At 37.8% G+C, this 19,689-nt stretch overlaps 1 protein-coding gene across 1 annotated transcript; it reads right to left on the reverse strand.

Annotated features, from left to right (window-relative positions):
• Positions 1-469: 469 nt before the first annotated feature.
• On the reverse strand, positions 470-17,129 carry ACRALDRAFT_2022186 (uncharacterized protein; the record flags this gene model as incomplete). The annotated part of the gene is made up of 5 exons (XM_071020087.1): positions 470-480; positions 8,244-8,446; positions 9,259-9,523; positions 17,018-17,040; positions 17,116-17,129. The coding sequence occupies 5 exons, from the start codon at positions 17,127-17,129 to the stop codon at positions 470-472; spliced, it is 516 nt and encodes a 171-aa protein (XP_070872858.1).
• Between the last annotated feature and the right edge of the window lie 2,560 nt (positions 17,130-19,689).

The following is a 19,689-nucleotide window of genomic DNA, read 5'->3' on the forward strand; positions in this document are numbered from 1 at the left end:
TAATAAAAGCTATATATTTAGTTAGTAACCTCGGGAGCGGTTAAAGTAAAGGGGACTATAGCTATATAAATATACTAACTTATAGTCGCGGCTACTATTATTATAGTAGTAATAGCACTTATTAGATGCCTTACTACCATAGCAGGGCCGTATAGTAAAGGGACCGGTAGCGTTATCGCCACGTAGCGCTAGGGAACCTAGTATATAGGCGCACCGCCTATAAGGAGCACGAAGCTTTAGGCCCGACCTAACTAAGATAACAGGACGTACCGGTATCTTAATGCCGTCGCCGTCGCTAAAGTCTAAGGGTCTATTACTAGACCCGGTTATAGATAGAGCGAACTCCGACGACGATAACCTATCGGAGTTAGCTTCCTTATTATTAAAGAGGGTGGCTTTATCGGCACTACTACTTATAACGACGTCCTGATTAGTATAGTTAAGGACGCCCTCTAGGTTACTAAGGGGCTCAAGAGCACCCTACAGCGAGTTATTACGCCTTAAAGGGAGAGGGTTAGTCGACTTAATAACCGGAGTAGCCGTAGTAGCCGGCTTCTTAATAGTCCTAACCGATATAGCTTATTTAGCTAGAGTAGCCGTTATACCCGGCTATTTAATAGCTTTATCCTCTAAGGAGGAAGAAGACAACGAATCCGAAGACGAATCCGATAACGAGTCCGACGAAGAGTCAGACTACTACTACTACTATTACTGCTACTACTACTTAAGAGTAGCCGCTATAGCCGCGGCCTTAGCCTTAGCCTAAGCCTTTTTAGCGGCCCGCTATGCCTTCTTCCTAGTAGTCTTAGTTATCCCCTTATCGATAACCTTAGGTACCACCTTAGTAGACTTAGTACCGACCGCGTCGGACTTTATACCGGCCTTACCGGACTTCTTAGGTTTGCCGGCCACGCCGGACTTTTTATACTTCTTAACTAAAGCTAGGGGCGCTATTATTTAATAGTGGTCTGCTCTAATACCATAAGTTAGCCTAAGGTCCACGCGAAGGGGGCATAATACTTATATAATAGTGATAGTAATAGTGCTAATAATAATAATAGTCTGCTACGATATTAACCGAGTCCTAAGCCGGCCGCACTCTTATACGCGACTAAAATAATATATAATACCGCGTAGATATAATATATACCCTAATAAGGAGCCGATAGGATAAGTTAATACCCTTAAGGTGGACGAGGATAGACGACTTACTATAATAGCGATATAGTTATTATTATTATAAATAGGTAAATAAGAAAGGGTAAGGGAGAGGAAAAACAATAAGATAAGTTAGGCAGATAGGAAAAGTCCTATATTAGAATAGTTATATAACCTAATATAGGCCCTACTTATATTATTCCTTCCCCTTTTACCCAGATACAACTACCTGTTACGGGATTCTATAATACGGTTATTAATAAAGAACGCGCCTAGGGTGCTGTTATAGTGCACGCGTCTACGGATAAGCTTTATTATTATTAATATCACGATAGATATCACGCTTTATTATTACCCGGCCTTAAGCTGGATAAGCCGCGAGAGGGCGACGAAGGAAATAAGGCAAGTTCTTTTATTATTTAGGACTATATAACGGACCTTATTTAAGATAGGCCCTTTATATAGGTATCTTAGGTCGCCTTAATAATAGTGGTAGTGTAAGAGGAGTGGATAAAAGGAGTCTTAAAGGATTACCGAAGTAATAAAGACTACGATTTACTACCTATAAATGCTACTATTTACTAGCATGATACCTGCTTTTAGAATTATGGTTTATTCTGACTAAAGCCCTTTATCGGAGGGGCCCTAGTCGGAGCGCTCGGGGCTTTATTATAGTGTAGTCGTAGTAAAGGTAATAAATAAAGGGGACCTAGGGGAGTTATGCTTTATCTAAAGATAACGGGTCCTCTCGGTTTATAAAGACTACGGTTATACTATATAAGGAGGACGGGATTAATTAGAGGAAGGTTAGGCCAGGTTAACGGGGACGTCTAGTTTAGTTTAGGTGGATAAGGAGGGAGCTAGTGGCCCTAATAGGTAGAGTTTAGGCCGGCCTATCCGTCCCTAGGTCGGAATGGGTTAACGGACGGACCGGACTAGTAACGGTTACCGGCTCCCGTGGATAGGAGCCTTAGAAGGAGGGGCGTGATATCAGGGATATTCTATTCAAGGGAATCGGATAGGACTTAGAGGCGGTGAGGAATACGTTAGGGACCCGGAACCGGCCCTAGGGTTAACCCTAGGGGATATTTAGGACCGAGTTATATTTTAGGACTATTAAGCTGGCCTAAGACCTATTATCTTAGAGCCTTAGGTTGTTATATACTAGTCCTAGGGAGGATAGTCACTAGCCCTTAAGTAGGGTGTTTCCCGTTAAGTCCTGAGTTAAAAGGGCTTAACGAATAATCTTATAATTATTCCCCCCCTAAGGTCAGCTTCGTGACCTGTTCTTATTATAGTCTTAACGACTCTCTTTACTCCTCACACAAACCTATAACAGTATTATACTAGTCCTACCCTTAATAAAAATTAGGTTCCTTAGGGTATAGCTAGACTAGAAACTAAAATTCTTATAGTATAGGAAAAGGATTTAGGGTAAACTGATAATATAGCATTATACTCTAACCCGACTCGCCGTGGTAACCTAAGGCTATAGGTTTACCGATACTTAACGCCTTTATATCGCTATAATTTATTTAGCTATTTCCTACTATATCTTTTATAATAGGCCCCGCGATAATCTCGCCGCGGCCCCTAGCTTAGCCTAGAATAAATACCTTAAAATAAGTACGGGAGCCTATAAGACTATACCGATCCGGGTCCTGGAAGAAAAGACGTATATCTCCCCCCTTAATCTATATCTTACTCGCCTCGTAGCTAAAAAGGCCTTAGATTACTAGGATACCGGAGCTAAGGGACTTATCGTAGGTAGCACCTAAGCCGTAATAAAAGTATTAGCGTTACTAAGGCGTTATTACCTTACCTAGTAAGCACTCGCATAGCCCGCCTAATCCTTTACCACCTAAATCTAAATAAATGACCGAAATCCGAATACTGCCCTCTATAAAGAGTAGAAGAAAAGGTGGAAAGAGAATAGGACTATAAGGAACCCGACTTATACTATAGTGGTACCAGACCGGGCCCCTTAAAAGAGGGACCTATAAAGATATAGAGGCCTCCTAAAGCCATAAAGCTCTGTCCTTACCTAGATCCGCTCTAAGAAGCTAGGCCTTAGGGCCTTCCTTTTTCAAGTAAGAGCCCCGGGCTTTATTACCCTCTAGTACCCCTATAGAGACGGGGTTATAAGGATAACTAAATATATTATCCTATAATATTAAAATACCACCCCGGAATTATAGAGGGACGTTTATAGTGCAATAAAGAGTCTAATCCCGATTAAGGGAGACCTCTTTAACGCCCTAAACCACATAGAAAAAGCTAAAGTAGTCGCGAAGTGGTTTTTACGCTAGGGCCGCCTAAACAACTTCCGCCTAGCTTTAGATATCACCGGAGCCTATAAGTAGGCGATACTATAACGGGGCCGTTATAGCGCTAAAATAGAGCCTTTATCATTCGGAGATTATAGAATAAAAACAGTATCCTACCTAGACTTTATTTTTAAGGGGGCCCTATAAGCCGGGGCCCCGGCGGTACTAAAGGGGCTAAACTATAATAGCGGACTATAATAGCGATTAATTATCCTCCTTATCCTCGCTATCGCCCCCCTCCTTATCTTCCTCGCCCTCAAGGGCGCTTTCGCTCTTAGTAATATACTCGCGGCCCTAGCTTACTAGTTAGTGTTATTATACTATAACGGGACTATAGGGGATATATATGTAGTCCTTTAATAAGATAGTAATTATACCCTTTAGCCGGTTTATTCTATGCTTAAGCCTAGCTAAAGTAACACTATTATAGCGGCGATTAGCTAGGCGGTCACGGCTAATAGCACGCTTAAAAAGGTATTACTATAATAGGCCGACCCCGCGCCTACTTTATATTAGCCCGCTACTAAACTAGTACCCCTAGGGTCACGACTTATAGCTACTATACCCTCTTTACCCTTAATAGCCGCTATATACTCCCGCTAAGCCTTAAAAATATACTAGCACTACTTTAAAATAATTATAGGAACCTACCCTGACTATTATTAAAAAAGCCGTTATAGACCTAAGACACCACTACGGAGACTCCGCTAAGAGACCGACTTATATCCTTATATATCTAACGATTATTAGTATACTAATAGTATACCGCTCGTTTCCTAATTATATTAGTATATACTTTTATAGTACCGGGCTTATCGCCCCTAAGGTGTTTAGTATATCTAAGATAACTACCCAAAATCAGAACCGGCCGTATAACGCTATTATTTTAGTATCCTCGGGACTACTTATAGTAATACCCTTATAATACCCGGCTTATATTAACGCGAGCCTTTTTTCTTAGTATTATTCTTTTTCTAAGGAGGTATCTTAAAGATAGTTAGCGGATCTGAGCCTAAAACGTAATCCCCGCGGCACCCTGCTGATTTACGGTAATCGATACGAAGATTATTATTATTAATTAATATTTAATTAACTATAACCCGTCTTATTAGCCCGCTCTAGACCGCCGCCCCCCGCTTATACTACCACTTATAAAATAGTCTTATAATAGGATAGGAAAAACCCTAGCTAGGGTAATAGTAACTAAGTACCTATTATTAATAAACTACGGTTTTATAGTAATAATAGGGGCGGTAAAGGGACGGCTTAATAAGGCACAACTTACGGAAATATAAAATAAGGGTTAAAAAAAGGACAAACTCAAAAAGGATATTAGTTCTTTAAAATTTTTATTTAACCTAGTTATAGCTATAGTAGCCTGCCTAATGCGGCAGGTATATATAATTAAGGTAGGTGCGCCTACTAATCTTCTATAAACAGGAAGGTATAAATAAAGCCGGCCACCCCAATATAGGGAGACCACTGGTGGTATAGCACCACCATAGTCCTTTTTCGGCCTTTAACACCTCCCTAGGTGGGCCGACCTTTCCCCCAGGCTAACCCTTTTCCCTAGCCTACTACCTCTCCGTTAGCTACTAGACTAGAGGTGTAATCCAGATACGTATTGAGTCACTACCGGGACCGCTATGGCCCCGGAGAGGTACCACCCCGATAAGGAGAGTATAGGGGTTTTTCTACCCGAAGGGGTTTTTCCCCTCTATAACCATTTAAGAAGGACCGCATAGTCTAAACAGGCTCGAAGGGTAGCTAGGATAGCGGAGTAAGGGAATAAATAAATAAATAAATTATTATAAATAGTATATAACTTCGAATACGTTTATTTATTCTTTTATTAGTTCTTACTCCGCTATCCTATATATATACTAGGAGCCAGAATTCTAACTATACGGTCCTTCTCTGATGCCTATAGGGGGGAAAACCGTAGTATAAGACTTAGGGAACTAGTATAAGACTTAGATAAAAACCCCTATACCCTCCTCCTTTAGGATTACTGCCTTATACGGGTACCGCGGGGGCCCCGTTACTAACTTAATATATATCCGAAACTCGTGGCTTTTATTCTAGGAAGCCTATAAGGTTTTTTGCCTATAGCGGCTTTAAAGCCGACTATATACTCGATTAACGGCGCGCGCGTGATTATCTTAGTTAGTTTTATACGCCTTCTATATGCCCTAGGGCTAACCCTGCGGGCCCACTTATAGGCGACTTATATATACGCTTCCTAGGGTTTAAAGCTCCTAAGCTTCCCTGTTCTATGGCTATAGGTGGAGCTAACGCGGGCTATATGCCCACGTAGAACGCTTACGTAATAGCGTAAGAGGCTGCCTCCGTATCGTGGAAGAGACGCCGCGTATTTTACTCACGCGCTTAGGGACAGCGCGGTACTATCTTCTTATTTTCCATAGTAGGGCGACTAACTCCCCCGTGGCATATATTATCGACTAGCGAAGCCGGGCGGAAGGTGGGTCTAACGGGCCCCCTGTTTAACCCTTATCGTATATACTAAGGCAGATAAGGGCCCCCTAGAATAGGATCCGAGTAGCGTAAAAAAGGAACGGGTTCCCTCTTTTTGCGTGCGCCTCTAGCCGGATTCGAACCGACCCGGTCCTCTAACCGTATACCAGGTATACTACTATTATACTATAAAGACACTTCGAATATATAATTAGGCGTTTAATTTATTAATTTAATTAACTCTATAAAAAACTTAGATCTATATACTAAAATCCTACCCTTTTCCTATAGCAGGCCTACTCCTAATTTTCGGGTCCGGAATAACTAGTTCCGTACTCGTTTCGGGACAGCCTACATAATAACTATTATTACTACTATTAGCTTCGAACTAATAAGCTTATCCGTTAATATAATATAATAAATCCGCTTAATTAAATTAATTAACTTATTAAAAGATATTAAAGTAGTTTATAACTCTTATTACTATATTAATATTCCAAGGAGTCTATCTATATACCTTATATATATTAACTATAATCTGAATAACTAAGTGGTATAGTCGGAACGACGGGTCTCAAAAGATATACTGTGCCTCCAATTACGCCGTGCATTAAGTATTCGCCTTATAAATGGACTCTGATTATAAAGGCGTATTGCGAAGATCTTAGTTAAAAGGCGATCGCAATAAAATTTAACATATCCCCTGGCTTAGTATAGGGCATCGCGCGCCGCTATTAGATATAGACTTTAGGTCGCTAGGGGCGCCGGCCGATATTAAGTCTTTATAATAAAGGACGTATTATATAGTCTATTACTATTAACCCTTTTACGATGCCTGGTTAGTTAATTACTAAGTACATGCTATCTTATTCTATATCTACTATTAAAATACGTTTAAAGGGAGAGTGTTATATACCTTTACACGCTATGCGGCTAAAACGAATTGAATTATACGTCTATAGACACTTAGAGTAGTTAATTAAGTATATCTTAAAGCGCCTCTTATACTAGAAACGGGTTATTTGTTTAAGTAAAACCAGAGTCGCGGGCGGCAAAGAAAGGAGAGAGAAATAGGTTTTCTACTACTATATATATTGTATTTATTATTATATTATATATTAACGAGTAGTTTCATAAAGAAAGAGACATATAAAGAATATAGTCTAGCCCTCGAGTAAGTTAATATCCTGTATAAAGATATTCTAGGGTATTTATTCATATTCTTATCGTGTATCTGTTATATATATGTCTAATGAATTGGGCTACGAGTAGTAGGCTATATACGCCGAAGAGAGGAAAATCAAGCAAAACGATGTTAAATTCGTAGAACCGTAGGATTACTGCTTATTACGCGAGCGTGTGATTATGTGTGTGTAAAGAGCTGACTTCTGGGATTTCTTTCTGGATCCGGGGATAGCAAAAGACCCTGGAAGATTAGGTGACAACTCTTATGTTAACAGCCTACGCGACGGTTATCAGGGCACGTTATTATCTTAAGTAATAACCCAGATGTCGTATTTACGATACCTAGTATATTTATATAATATATATCGTAAGCTAAGTATATATATACGTATAATACGTATAGAATTATAGTATAGGTCAAGCTAGTTATAAAGTAGACGTCTAGTTATACAGCTATAACTATATACTATTTGTTTTAACTTAGATATTATACTTAGTATTATTATGATTATTATTTATTATATATATGATATCAAAACCCCCCCGTAAGCTGACTCTTATATAATGAATGCAGCTTAGTCAGGTTATAGTTATATTATAGCGCAGTAATCCTAGTGTATCTAAGACTAGAATACATAGAGGAAAAACTATAAATAACCTCTTCTTTTTAATTCTAGGGAAAATTCAAAAACCCTTATTATTATTATAGCTTATTATTTAAAGGAAAGTTTAGAAAAACCTTTAATATCTAGGAAAACCCGAAGATAAAAAACCTAGTTATACTCCCTTATAAAGAACTAAGAATACTAAGTATTAAAACCTAGTACTTTAATTCTTTAATATTACTCTAAGGCGGCAAATTATACTTAGGCAACGTATTATCTTAATAACCTAGGTTTATTTAACCGCAAAGCGTATTTTAAGTCTCTTTTACTAAACCTTTAGTTATTATATTAGCTTTATTAAATTTCGTATTAATAGATATGATTTTTATATTCTTATTATATAGCTATTACCTATAGTAGTGATACTGCCTATCGATATGCTTTACCCGTTTATAAAATTCAGGGTTTTCGGCAAGCTTCTTTATACTCTTACTATCTATTAAGATAATAGGAATCCTAAGAGTTTTATTATTATTATTATTATTATTATTATTATTATTATTATTATTATTATTATTATTATTATTATTATTATTATTATTATTATTATTATTATTATTATTATTATTATTATTATTATTATTATTATTATTATTATTATTATTATTATTATTATTATTATTATTATTATTATGCCTTTATAGTATAGTGGTGGTATACCTAGTACACGGTTAGAGGACCGGGTCGGTTTAAATCTGGCTAAAGGCGCACGTAAAAGAGGAACCCCTTTTCCTTTTTTACGCTACTCGGATCCTATTCTAGGGGGCCCTTGTCTGCCTTAGTATATACGATAAGGGTTAAATAGGGGGCCCGTTAGACCCACCTTCCGCCCGGCTTCGCTAGTCGTTAATAGGTGCCACGGGGGAGTTAGTCGCCTTACCGTGGAAATAAGAAGACGGTATCGCGCTATCCCTAAGCGTGTGGGTAAAATACGCGGTATCTTTTCTATAATACAGAAGCAGCCTTTTACGCTATTACGTAAGCGTTCTGCGTAGGCATATAGCCTGCGTTAGCTCCACCTATAGCCATTTAAAGAGTAAGGGAAGCTTAGGAGCTTTAAACCCTAGGAAGCGTATATATAAGTCGCCTATAGTGGGCCCGCAGGGTTAGCCCTAGGGTATATAGAAGGCGTATAAAACTAACCGAGATAAATTACACGCGCGCTATTAATTAAGTATATAGTCGGCTTTAAAGCCGCTATAAGTAAAACGCTACCGGCTTCTAAGAATATAAGCTACGAGTTTCGGATATATATTAAGTTAGTAACGGGGCCCCCGCGGTACCCGTATAAGGCAGTAATCCTAGAGGAGGAGGGTATAGGGGTTTTTATCTAAGTCTTATACTAGTTCCCTAAGTCTTATACTAGTTCCCTAAGTCTTATACTACGGTTTTCCCCCCTATAGGCATCTAAGAAGGACCGTATAGTTAGAATTCTAACTCCTAGCTACTTAAGGTAGGATAAGGATAGCGGAGTAAGAGATAATAAATAAATAAATTTATTATTATTATTATTATTATTATTATTATTATTATTATTATTATTATTATTATTATTATTATTATTATTATTATTATTATTATTATTATTATTATTATTATTATTATTATTATTATTATTATTATTATTATTATTATTATTATTATTATTACTATTATTATTATTATTATTATTATTATTATTATTATTATTATTATTATTATTATTATTATTACCTTTTATATTAGAATCTAGACCTAGATTCTATAGTATATCTTTATATACATTATAAAGATAGATTCCTCCTTTATAAGCTTCTATAAGAGCTATTATAGAGGGGCAGACCCGTGTTCCGGGTCTAGACGTTATAGATATCACGTGACCACGTACGCGGTGCCGGGGACCTAGTCTTGTTTCCGGCTATTCTTCGGAATAGACCCGTATATCTAGCTAGCTTTTCGTCTAATCTTTCACGATTATCACCTATCACCCATCACAATGATAATTTATATTATCCTTCCTGTTTAGGTTATCTAGACGATCCAAAAGCCGATTATAGGCCCGCCCGCCTATCTATAGCTATTCCTTCCCCTAATTAGACCACTGCCGACCCTTTTAGAGGCCCGGTGACCGTCTCCTCGGGACCCTTAGCTCTGGATACGGACCCGTGACGAGCCTAAACCTTCTATCGGCTAGCCTATTATTAGTTAGTTTTGTATTTTGCCCTATACGAATCCGTTCTCCATAGTAACGGCTTCGCCTTTCTTTAGTAGCTATCGTTACTAACGGGGGCGATCTCTTAAAGAATTTTCAGGTAATAGGCTAATTACTACCACCTCGTCTATCGTATCGGCCCCCACGTCCGCGCTATGGCTTTTACTCCGCGCTATCACGGCGTAGAGGAGGGAGTTAGGTTCTTTCTCTAATTAGTTTTATCGTTTTTACTCGTGTTACGCAGTGGTAGCTCTTAAATCAGTCTTTTTTTAACTCCCTATAATAGTTCTTAATAGCAGATATTCTCTTTAAGTGTTATGTCTTTAGATATCTCTTTAAAGATATAATCTAAAGTACTCTTAGAAAGGCTCAGAGCCATTCTATCGTTCACGTGGGATCAAAGAATAGCTCGTTCTTCTACCATTTTATTTTTATTATATTTATAAATGGTAAAAAGTCTGTTATCGTATTTAGAGACTCGGCAACCTAGTTTAGATAATATCTTAACCAGGTAATTATACTAGAGTCTAGGACTTTATTTTCACCTATACAAAGCTTTATTAAGCTTCTAGAGAGTTCTAGTATTATTTTTCAAACCGTCTTTTTTGAAGCCAATAGATTATATAGCATATGGCAGTGTATCTATATCGGTATAAACGAACGCCCTTTTAACATCGAACCGCCTGAATTTCTAGCTATATAATACGCCTAGTATCAAGGCTAATTTATAGCTTTCTGGCCGGCAGGTAATAGAAAAGGTTTCTAGATAATTTAGATCTAGAACCTGATTAAGCCCCTGAATAACCTACCGAGCTTTATATTTTATACCTTCGCTAGAGCTATTATATTTGATTTTAAAGACCTAACGACCTCCTAGTACGTGGTAGTCTTCTTTTATTTCATGATAATTATTAGGCGTGTTTGTTACAGTTATTAAGTCCCAGGTCTTTCTTCTTTCGAGTTCCATTATTTCTGCTACTATTGCATCTATCCATTTCTCTTCATCTAGGCAGTTCATACCCTGTTTATGGGTAGCTGGTTCACTAAGTGAATTTATAGTTAAAAGAAATCGGGAATTTGCTAAAAACTATAGGTTTCTAAGTATTATATCTTTTATAAGATATAGTAAGTGCGCACTATTATCATAGGATATTCAATCCTTATAGTCTGGTTTTACAGGGTATAAAGGTAATTAGACTTCCAGCCTAGTACTTTAGCTATTATTATTAGCCGGGCTATAGTTTACATTATTTTTATTATTATTAATAGCTAGAACTTCATAGCCCGTTGCCCGTAGACTTTCGTCTATTATTATTCTCTTCTTCAGGTTAAAAAGACTTAATAAAACGTTTCGAAACGCGCGAAGGAATATTTTACAAAAATTAACCGGTATTGTTACTAAAAATAATTGCTTTATTGTAGTTAACGGGTTAATAAGACCCGCGGTTAGAAATCTGATTATATGTCTAAGTATTAATATAACGAGGGAGGTTAGTATAGTTTTTAGGCGTATAGTTATTATTATAGTTATTTAAAGAAGAGTAAAGAAACTGATTTTCTAAGATATAAACGTCTCGAAACCAACCAGTCTTTCTAGTTACTAGATTATAAACCTTATTGTTATAGTCGTTAGAACCTATTAAAACACCTTATAGTGCCCTTATATCTACTTTCTTTATATTCGGGTCGTTATTTTTATAATAAACAATAGAACACTAAATCCATATATTATTACTATTAGGTTTCTAACCCTATAAAAGTTTATAGGGGCTCTTAGGATTAAAAGCTAAATTAGATGATCTGTCATACATATAAACAGCTAAAGATTAGTTTTCTCTTAAAGATACCTAGGTAGCCCTGAGTGGAAAAGAGAAGCTCGAACCTTTTAAATTACAGTTCTTATTACCCGTTTAATAGAGTCTTAAGCTTTATAAGTATACAGTGATTTTATATTATTTGTTACTCCTATAAAAAGGCGTTAAAAAGGGGCGTTATTAAATTCTTTTCTACTGTCTATATCTACTTCTTTAACAAATAAGTGATATTTATTATTATTATTATTTTCGACCTAAGCTTTCCACTCTTTTATAGCTGTTATTACCGTCGTTTCAGACTTATCTAAGAGTAGTTATGCCCACAGGAACCGGGTAGAACGGTCTAGTATAAAGAAATCCAACGCTTTTTATAATAACAAAGAGGTTCAATCGGTCCATAAAGATCTATATAAACCTTTTTTAAATAGAGAAAGTGTTTATATTTATTAACTAAAGGTTTATTAGTAAGCGTAATAGACTTACTTCTCTTATAGGCATTATAGCTCTATATTTTAGTTCACTCTTTATTAGTTATATTATAGAGCTTTTAAAGAGTATTAGTATAAAGACTTTTTAAGGCACCAGGGGTAATATAAGCTATCCTGTTATGCTATAGCGTTATGTTTTCAGTTATAGTAGTAGTCCTTCGACGCTTATTACAGTCTCTTTATTTATAAAGCTCTTCTTAAGGTTAAGGTTTATTTATTATATTATTTCTTTATTAAGGTTTAACTAACTCCTTCATTCTATTCCTTTATTTATTTAGTTTCTTTGAAACCTTTTCTTTAAATCTTTGAAGCCTCTTTATTCTAGTTAAGTCTTAAAACTGATCTTGAGGTAAAATACCTCGTTATAACAGTTTCTTTCTATTTTGTTTTAGTATTTATGATATTTGCTTTCTAAGATTTCACCCCCCCGTACGATAATGCTCGTGCTACAGCCTAGTATAGCCCGTAATAAAGCAGAGCCGTAGTATAAAGAAAGAGGGCCTCTTTTTTATTAAATGATAAACCTTTTTATTTTTCAGTAAGGATGCGAGCTTTACTATTAAAATAAAAGAGACTAATAATATTAGTACCCATTTCCAGTATACAAAGGCACTCTTTTAAAAGCAGAAGCTTTCCAGTATCCCTAAATTCTATCACATAGTCTCTTTCACCTTATATCTTAATTTCCTTTATTTAACCCTAACAAATGGTTCTCTCTTTAGTATTATAAGCAGAAAAGAGTCTCTTATTTACAATAATATACGCTATAGCCCCGCTATCTGCACGGAAGTTGAAATTCAATTTAATACTATTTTCTGCTTATATTTTATAAACCTTTTCCACTAATTAATCTATATTAAGATTAGTATTATTAGTCTCTTTATTATTAACTTTAAAGGACATAATAAATATTTGATCTATATCTATTAGATCCTATATAACAGAATTCGGACGGTTTAGAAAAGGAAATGGAGGAGTGAGGATATCTTTAAAAATAATGTCTACCTCTTTATCCTTATTATTATCTTCCTCTTCTTTTTCTTTTCTTTTTCCTTTTCCTAAGGTTCCTGCGGTTAATTCTACTATTAATTCTGCTATTCTGAAATTATATTAACCGTAGCAGACTCGTCGTTATTCTCCTTTTCTAAAGAAGTATCTAAAGCGTGCTATTTCTCTACCTTTAGTACGAGGTTTATTATACGCTTTTCTCTTCGAGAGAGACTCGTCTTTGCTCCTTTCTCTTCCTTATCCCTTTAAAAGGACTAGGATCTATTTACCCTATTCTAGGTGTTTTCCCCTACTCCTGAATTATCCTTTATTACCTAGTTCTTAGGTGCTTTTTTAGCATAAAGAAAGTAATAGTTAGTCAGCGTATAGCCAGGCTTCTTATAGTTCTTATAGAATAAACCCTTGGTCTTTTTCCAGAGTATTTTACTATTATTCTTCTATAAATCTTAACCTTATATAAGGAGGGTATTCGACGAGTAATCGATCTTTCTTAAAGCGTCTCTTAATTACGCTATTAATATATCCAGTATATAACTAGTTATATCGTGACGAAAAGCTTAAGCTATTTACCTTATTATCGATTCGTACCTCTTATCGAGACTATTAAGAATCCAGGTAAAAACTACCTTATGCGAAAAGGATATACCTCTTTAGTTCAAGGTAAGTAGTTTCTCTTATATTTTATATAAATACCCCTCGAGATTAGGGAATTCTAAAGGCGAGAGGTTAAAAAAAGAAGTCGGGACGATATAATCGGCCTGGAATCCCTTTCCTTTATATAAATCCTTTAGTTTATCCTATACCTTAAAAGCTTCGTTTATTCCTTAACCTAGGTTAAGGGACCGTCTAAAAAAGTAAAGAGAATATCTCTAGCTGCCTTTAGACACTCGTCCTTTTGTTTTATAGAAGGATCTACTAGAAGGTGCTTAACAACGTCGTCTAGATATTTTCCCTTATAAGGGAATTAAGTGTGTATCCCTATAATCTAGTTTTAATAGTCTATGCTGCCCTAGAGTTTCCAAACGGGGATTTTTTCAATCGTCTCCTATTAAGCTATCCTTAAGCAGTAAAACGGTATTTTGTATTATTTATTTAGGTTAGACTTAACTAAGGTCTTTAACGATTTATTTTTATTACTTTTCTTTATTCATTTTTCTTTACTACTGTTTCTTTATTACGTTTTCGATAAAGAATAGAAATAAAGAATACTGAGCCAAAGGTAAAGTTCTGATTAACCTAGCTTCGAAAAATGTATCTAAAAGTGAGTCTAAACAGTTAAGCTATTTATAGATTTCGCGGCATAAAGAAAAGCGATGCTTATATAAAGCGAATAATAAGCTTTCTATCGTCGGATCTTTTGCTAAAGGCTTATATACCGCGTTACGATATGCTATTATTATAGGCAGCGGGGCAAGTTAAATAGCCTAATTATTATAGCTATTAGTCGTAGATATATAATAGCTCTTATATTTAATCCACGTATTTATTATTTTTGTTCTTTTTTAAAAATCCCTTTATAGAATAAAGGAATAGTATATCCGATCATGATAAAGAGTCTTATTCCGATTATATAGTTCTTCCCGGCTAGGAAAAGCTTAGTATACCTCTTAGTAACCGTATTAGGAAGAATAAAGATCTTTAAACTATGGTATCGGTACGAACGATTCGATGCGATTAGCTATTTTCGGGAGATAAAGGCAGTTCGTATAGTCGGAGATAAGGATCTACGACCTAGGGAGGATAAAAGGATGGCCTGAAGAGGCAGGTAGGAGTTCTTTTAGTATTTTAAGTGGCTTAAAAAGGCAGGAGTCCTTTTAGTATTTAAAGTAGAATAATAGGGTAAAAAGAGTAGATTTCCTTCTTGATTAACCCGGGCTTATAACCTTTTAAGAAATTAGGCTACGAGTAGTAGGCTATACGCGCCGAAGAGAGGAAAATCGAGTAAAGAGCTGTTAAATTCGTAGAACCATAGGATTACCGCTTATTACACGACTGTGTGATTATGTGTGTATAAAAAGCTAACTTCTAGGATTTCTTCCTGGATCCGGGGCTAGCAAAAGACCCTGGAAGATTAGGTGGCGACCGTTATGTTAACAGCCTACGCGACGGTTATCACGCCACGTTATTAGCTTAAGCAATAACCCAGATATCGTATTTACGATACTTAGTGTATTTATATAATATATATCGTAAGCTAAGTATATATAATATATTATTATTATTATTATTCTCTTACTCCGTTATCCTAACTATCCTAGGAGCCCTGTTTAGGCTATACTGTCCTTCTTAGCTGGTTATAGGGGGGAAAAACCCTCTCGGTAAAAAGCCCCTATACTCTCCTTATCAGGGTTAGTGCCGCGTCGGGGCCGCGGTGGCCCCGGTAGTGACTCAATACGTATCTGGATCTTACCTCCTGTCTAGTGGCTAACGGGAAGGTAGCAGGCTAGGAGTTTCGGGTCAGCCTAGGAGCGGCGTCCTATACAGGGGGCCTAAAGAAGTCCGTGGCGGCTCCTCGCTCCTAGAGTCCTCCCTATATCGGGGTAGCTAGCTTTATTTATACCTTCCGTTAGGCGGGGGTTTAGCAGGGGCACCTGCCTTTATTATACATACCTACTATATTCGGCAGCCTTCTATAGCTATAGCTAGGTTAATTAAAGATTTTAAGGGCCTCCGCCCTTCTTCCTGTTTTTCCTCTTATAACCGTTTTTCACCTTTTCGTAGGTCCTATCCGCCCTTATTCTCGTGTCTATTCCCGGCTCTATACCGCTACTATTAGCGATAGCTAATTAATAGTTATAATTCTAAAAAGGGTTCCTATTAATATAATTAACTTATAAGTAGTAGCGTGTACGGAGAGTCGGTAATACTAGGGCGGGCTAATAAGATAGGGTATAGTTAACTTAACGGCTATTAATAGAGCGATTAACGGTCTTATATTATTAATATAAATAAGGGGTGCCGTGGGGGCTATGTATAGGGATTAGGTTCGGTACTAACTACCTCTAAGATACCTCCTAAGAAGAATAAGAAAAAGAAGAACGGCTGCCGATACTATAAGTCTAGTACCGTGCGCGTACTGCTATATATATTCCTAGGGGTATTCTAAGGGTGCTAAAGTGGTAGCGCTTTATAATTATTTCTAATGTTAAGTAGTTATCTTAGATATACAAAGCGCCTTAGGGGCGAAAAGCCCGAGGATATAGAAGCCTATACTAATACTACTAGAAAGGGCGTAGTATACTATTAGTATACTAATAGCTATTAAACTTATAAGGATATAAGTCGGTATTATAGTAGTATCTTAGTAGTGCCGTGGCGGGGTAGCGCGGTTCTAATAACTAAAGCAGGTTCCGGCTATAGCCCTTAAATATTACTAGCGTGTCCTTAACTACTACCGGGAATATATAGAGGCCGTTAGAGGTAGAGGTGATAGGGCTATTATAAGTTATAACCCTAAGAGTGCCGATGCTATACCGCGCTAACTTAGAATAGGCCTAAGGTCGGCTTACGGCGGCGGTGGTATCCTTTAAGCGTGCCGTTAAATATTCTCGCCCCGCCGGCTACCGCCACGGTAACGTTACTCTAATAAGCTCAGAGCGTTATCTAAATTAGATAAAGGGGATAATTACTATCCTATTAGAGGTTATTATTATAGAGGGGCAGACCCGTGTTCCGGGTCTGGACGTTATGGATATCACGTGACCACGTACGCGGTCCCAGAGATCTGGTCTTGTATGCGGCTATTCTTCGGAATAGACCCACTATATCTAGCTAGCTTTTTGTCCGATCTTTTATGATCGTCACCTATCACCCATCATAATCATAAATTGTATTATCCTTCCCTTTTTGGTTATCTAGACGATCCAGAAGAGCCGACCGTAGGCCCGCCTGCCTATCTAGCTATTCGTTCCCCTGATCGGACCACTGCCGACCCTTCTAGAGGCTCCGCGACCGTCTCCTCGGGACCCTAGCTCTAGATACGGACCCGTGACGAGCCTGACCCTTCCTTTCGGCTAGCCTATAGGTTAGTTGTTTGTTTTGGCCCTAGCGGAGCCGTTCTGCATAGTGACGGCTTCGCCTTTCTTTATTATAAGTGCCTTTACGGTCTCTTAGTGGTATCGCGGGGCTAATATAGCGAGATAGGGACACGAGTATAATACCGATAATAATAATACCTCTAGTGGCGATAAGGGTAAAGTAGGTAATAAGACCGAGGTTAATGGTAAGGAGTAATAATACTATTATAAGTGCCTTATCGTTACCGCCAGGGTCCCGGCTTATAGGACCTCTAGTAAAATATAAAAGTCCGGGTTAAATACTATCTCTATTCCGTGGTTTCTATACTAAGGTACTCCCGCTATAGGGCCTTTAATACATAGTTTCTTATAATTTCCTAGGCAAGGCGAAAGTTATTTAGGCGGCTAAGGCGTAGGAACCACTTCGCGATTACTTCAGCTTTATCTAGATAGTTTAGGGTATTATAAAGGTCTCCTTTAGTTAAGATTGGTCGCCTTATAGTATTATAAAGGTCCCTTTATAACTCCGGGGTAATATTCTAGCACTATAAAATAATATACTTAGCTATCTCCGCCCCTTTATCTCTATAACAGTACCGGGGGTAGTAAAGCCCAGGACCCTTACTTTAAAGAGGAAGGCCCTAAGGCCTAGCTTTTGGGAGCGGATCTAGGTAAGAACGGAGCTTTATAGCTTTAGGAGGCCTTTATGCCTTTATAGGTCTCTTTTTAGGGGTCGCGGTCCCGTACTATTATGGTATAAATAGGGTTCCTTATAGCTTTATTCTCTCTTTACCTCCTTTTCTACTCGTCTTAAAGGGCGGTATCCGGGTTCCGGTTATTTAGCTAGTCCTAGGCGGCTAAGGCTTAGGCGGGCTAGGTAAGGGCTTACTAGGCGAGGTGGTGGCGTCTTAGCCGCTAATACTCTTATTACGGCTTAAATACCGGCCAGGATTAGTCACTCGGCCCCGGCGTCCTAGTAGTCTAGGGCTCTCTTAGCTATAAGGCAGGTAAGATATAGATTAAGAGGGGGGATATACGTCTTTTTCTCTAAGACCCGGGTCGGTATAGCTTTATAGGCTCCTATAATTATTCTAAGGCACTTATTCTAGGCCGAAGCGAGGGCCGAGGCGAGGCTATTATAGAGCCTATTAGTAATTTTATAGAAGGTAGAGGTATAGTAGGAGATAGCTAAACGGATTATAGTAATATAAAGGCGTTAGACGTCGGCGAGGCTATAGCCCTAGGCTACCACGGCGAGCCTAATTAGGGTATAGTTCTATATTATTAGTTTATTCTAAATCTTTTTCCTATATTGTATAAATTTTAGCTTCCGGTCTAGTTATACTCTAAGGAACCTAGTCTCCGTTAAGGGCGGGATCGGTATAGTGCCGAGGTAGATAGGCTCTAGGGGGGGGGGATTAGGATTTCGCGAAGGGGATAAACACGTATTTTGAGGCCTTAAATTAGAGGCCGCTCGCGAAACACTACGCCTTATATATTCGCTAGGTAAAGGCGAGTCGGTGCTGCGTCTATACCGCTATACGGCTAAAAGCGATAATATTCGTATTATTAGTAAAGCCGATAATAGTAGTTTTAATAATATATTCAAGTTCTCTATATAGGGTAAAGATATATAGAATAAAAAGAATTAATAAGACCGGGGATCCCAATAGTATACCGGCACGGAGGGGCTATAGGGCTACCGCCTAGCTATTAAAGAGGAGGTAGATTATCCGATTTTAAAGAAAGCTATTAGTTAGCTAGACGGCTTAGTCTAGGAATCCTTTACGCTTAAGGGACTTAAGGAGCCTGGCGTGGGGGACGGTGTTAAAGGCCCCGCGTATATCTAGCTAGAGTATCGCGGGGGCGCCGCCCGGGGCCTAGGCGGCTTTAATAGCCTTTATCACCCGCTATATAGCTATTTCTATGCTATATCTAGGTCTATTTCCTATCTAGCCTTCTAAGAGGAGTCGGTATTCTTCTGCTACGGCTATAAAGCAGTCCGCTATAATTCCTTTAAGTAGTTTATTAATCGTATTAAGGAGGGATATTATTCTCTAACCTTTAGCTATCTTATAGTCGCTTTATAGGCGGCCCTTTTTTTAGATAATTATAATAATAGCGGTGTGGTAGTTACGCGGGAAATAGCTTAGGAATAGGCAGGCTAAGAGGATTATAGCTAGGACCTATTATAAAGCCAGGCCGTAAGCCTTTAGGAGGCCTGCTAAGAAGCTATCTAGACCGGGGGCAGCCTATAGTTTAGTCCGATAAAAGCGGCCCTGGATATCCGCGATAGCAACGCTATAGTCTATATCCTATCTAAAGGGGTATTCTTATCCGAGGGGCCGAGTGTCCAAATCTC

Source organism: Sodiomyces alcalophilus (assembly GCF_042370955.1).
Source record: "Sodiomyces alcalophilus JCM 7366 unplaced genomic scaffold ACRALscaffold_7, whole genome shotgun sequence".
NCBI lineage: Eukaryota > Fungi > Ascomycota > Sordariomycetes > Glomerellales > Plectosphaerellaceae > Sodiomyces > Sodiomyces alcalophilus.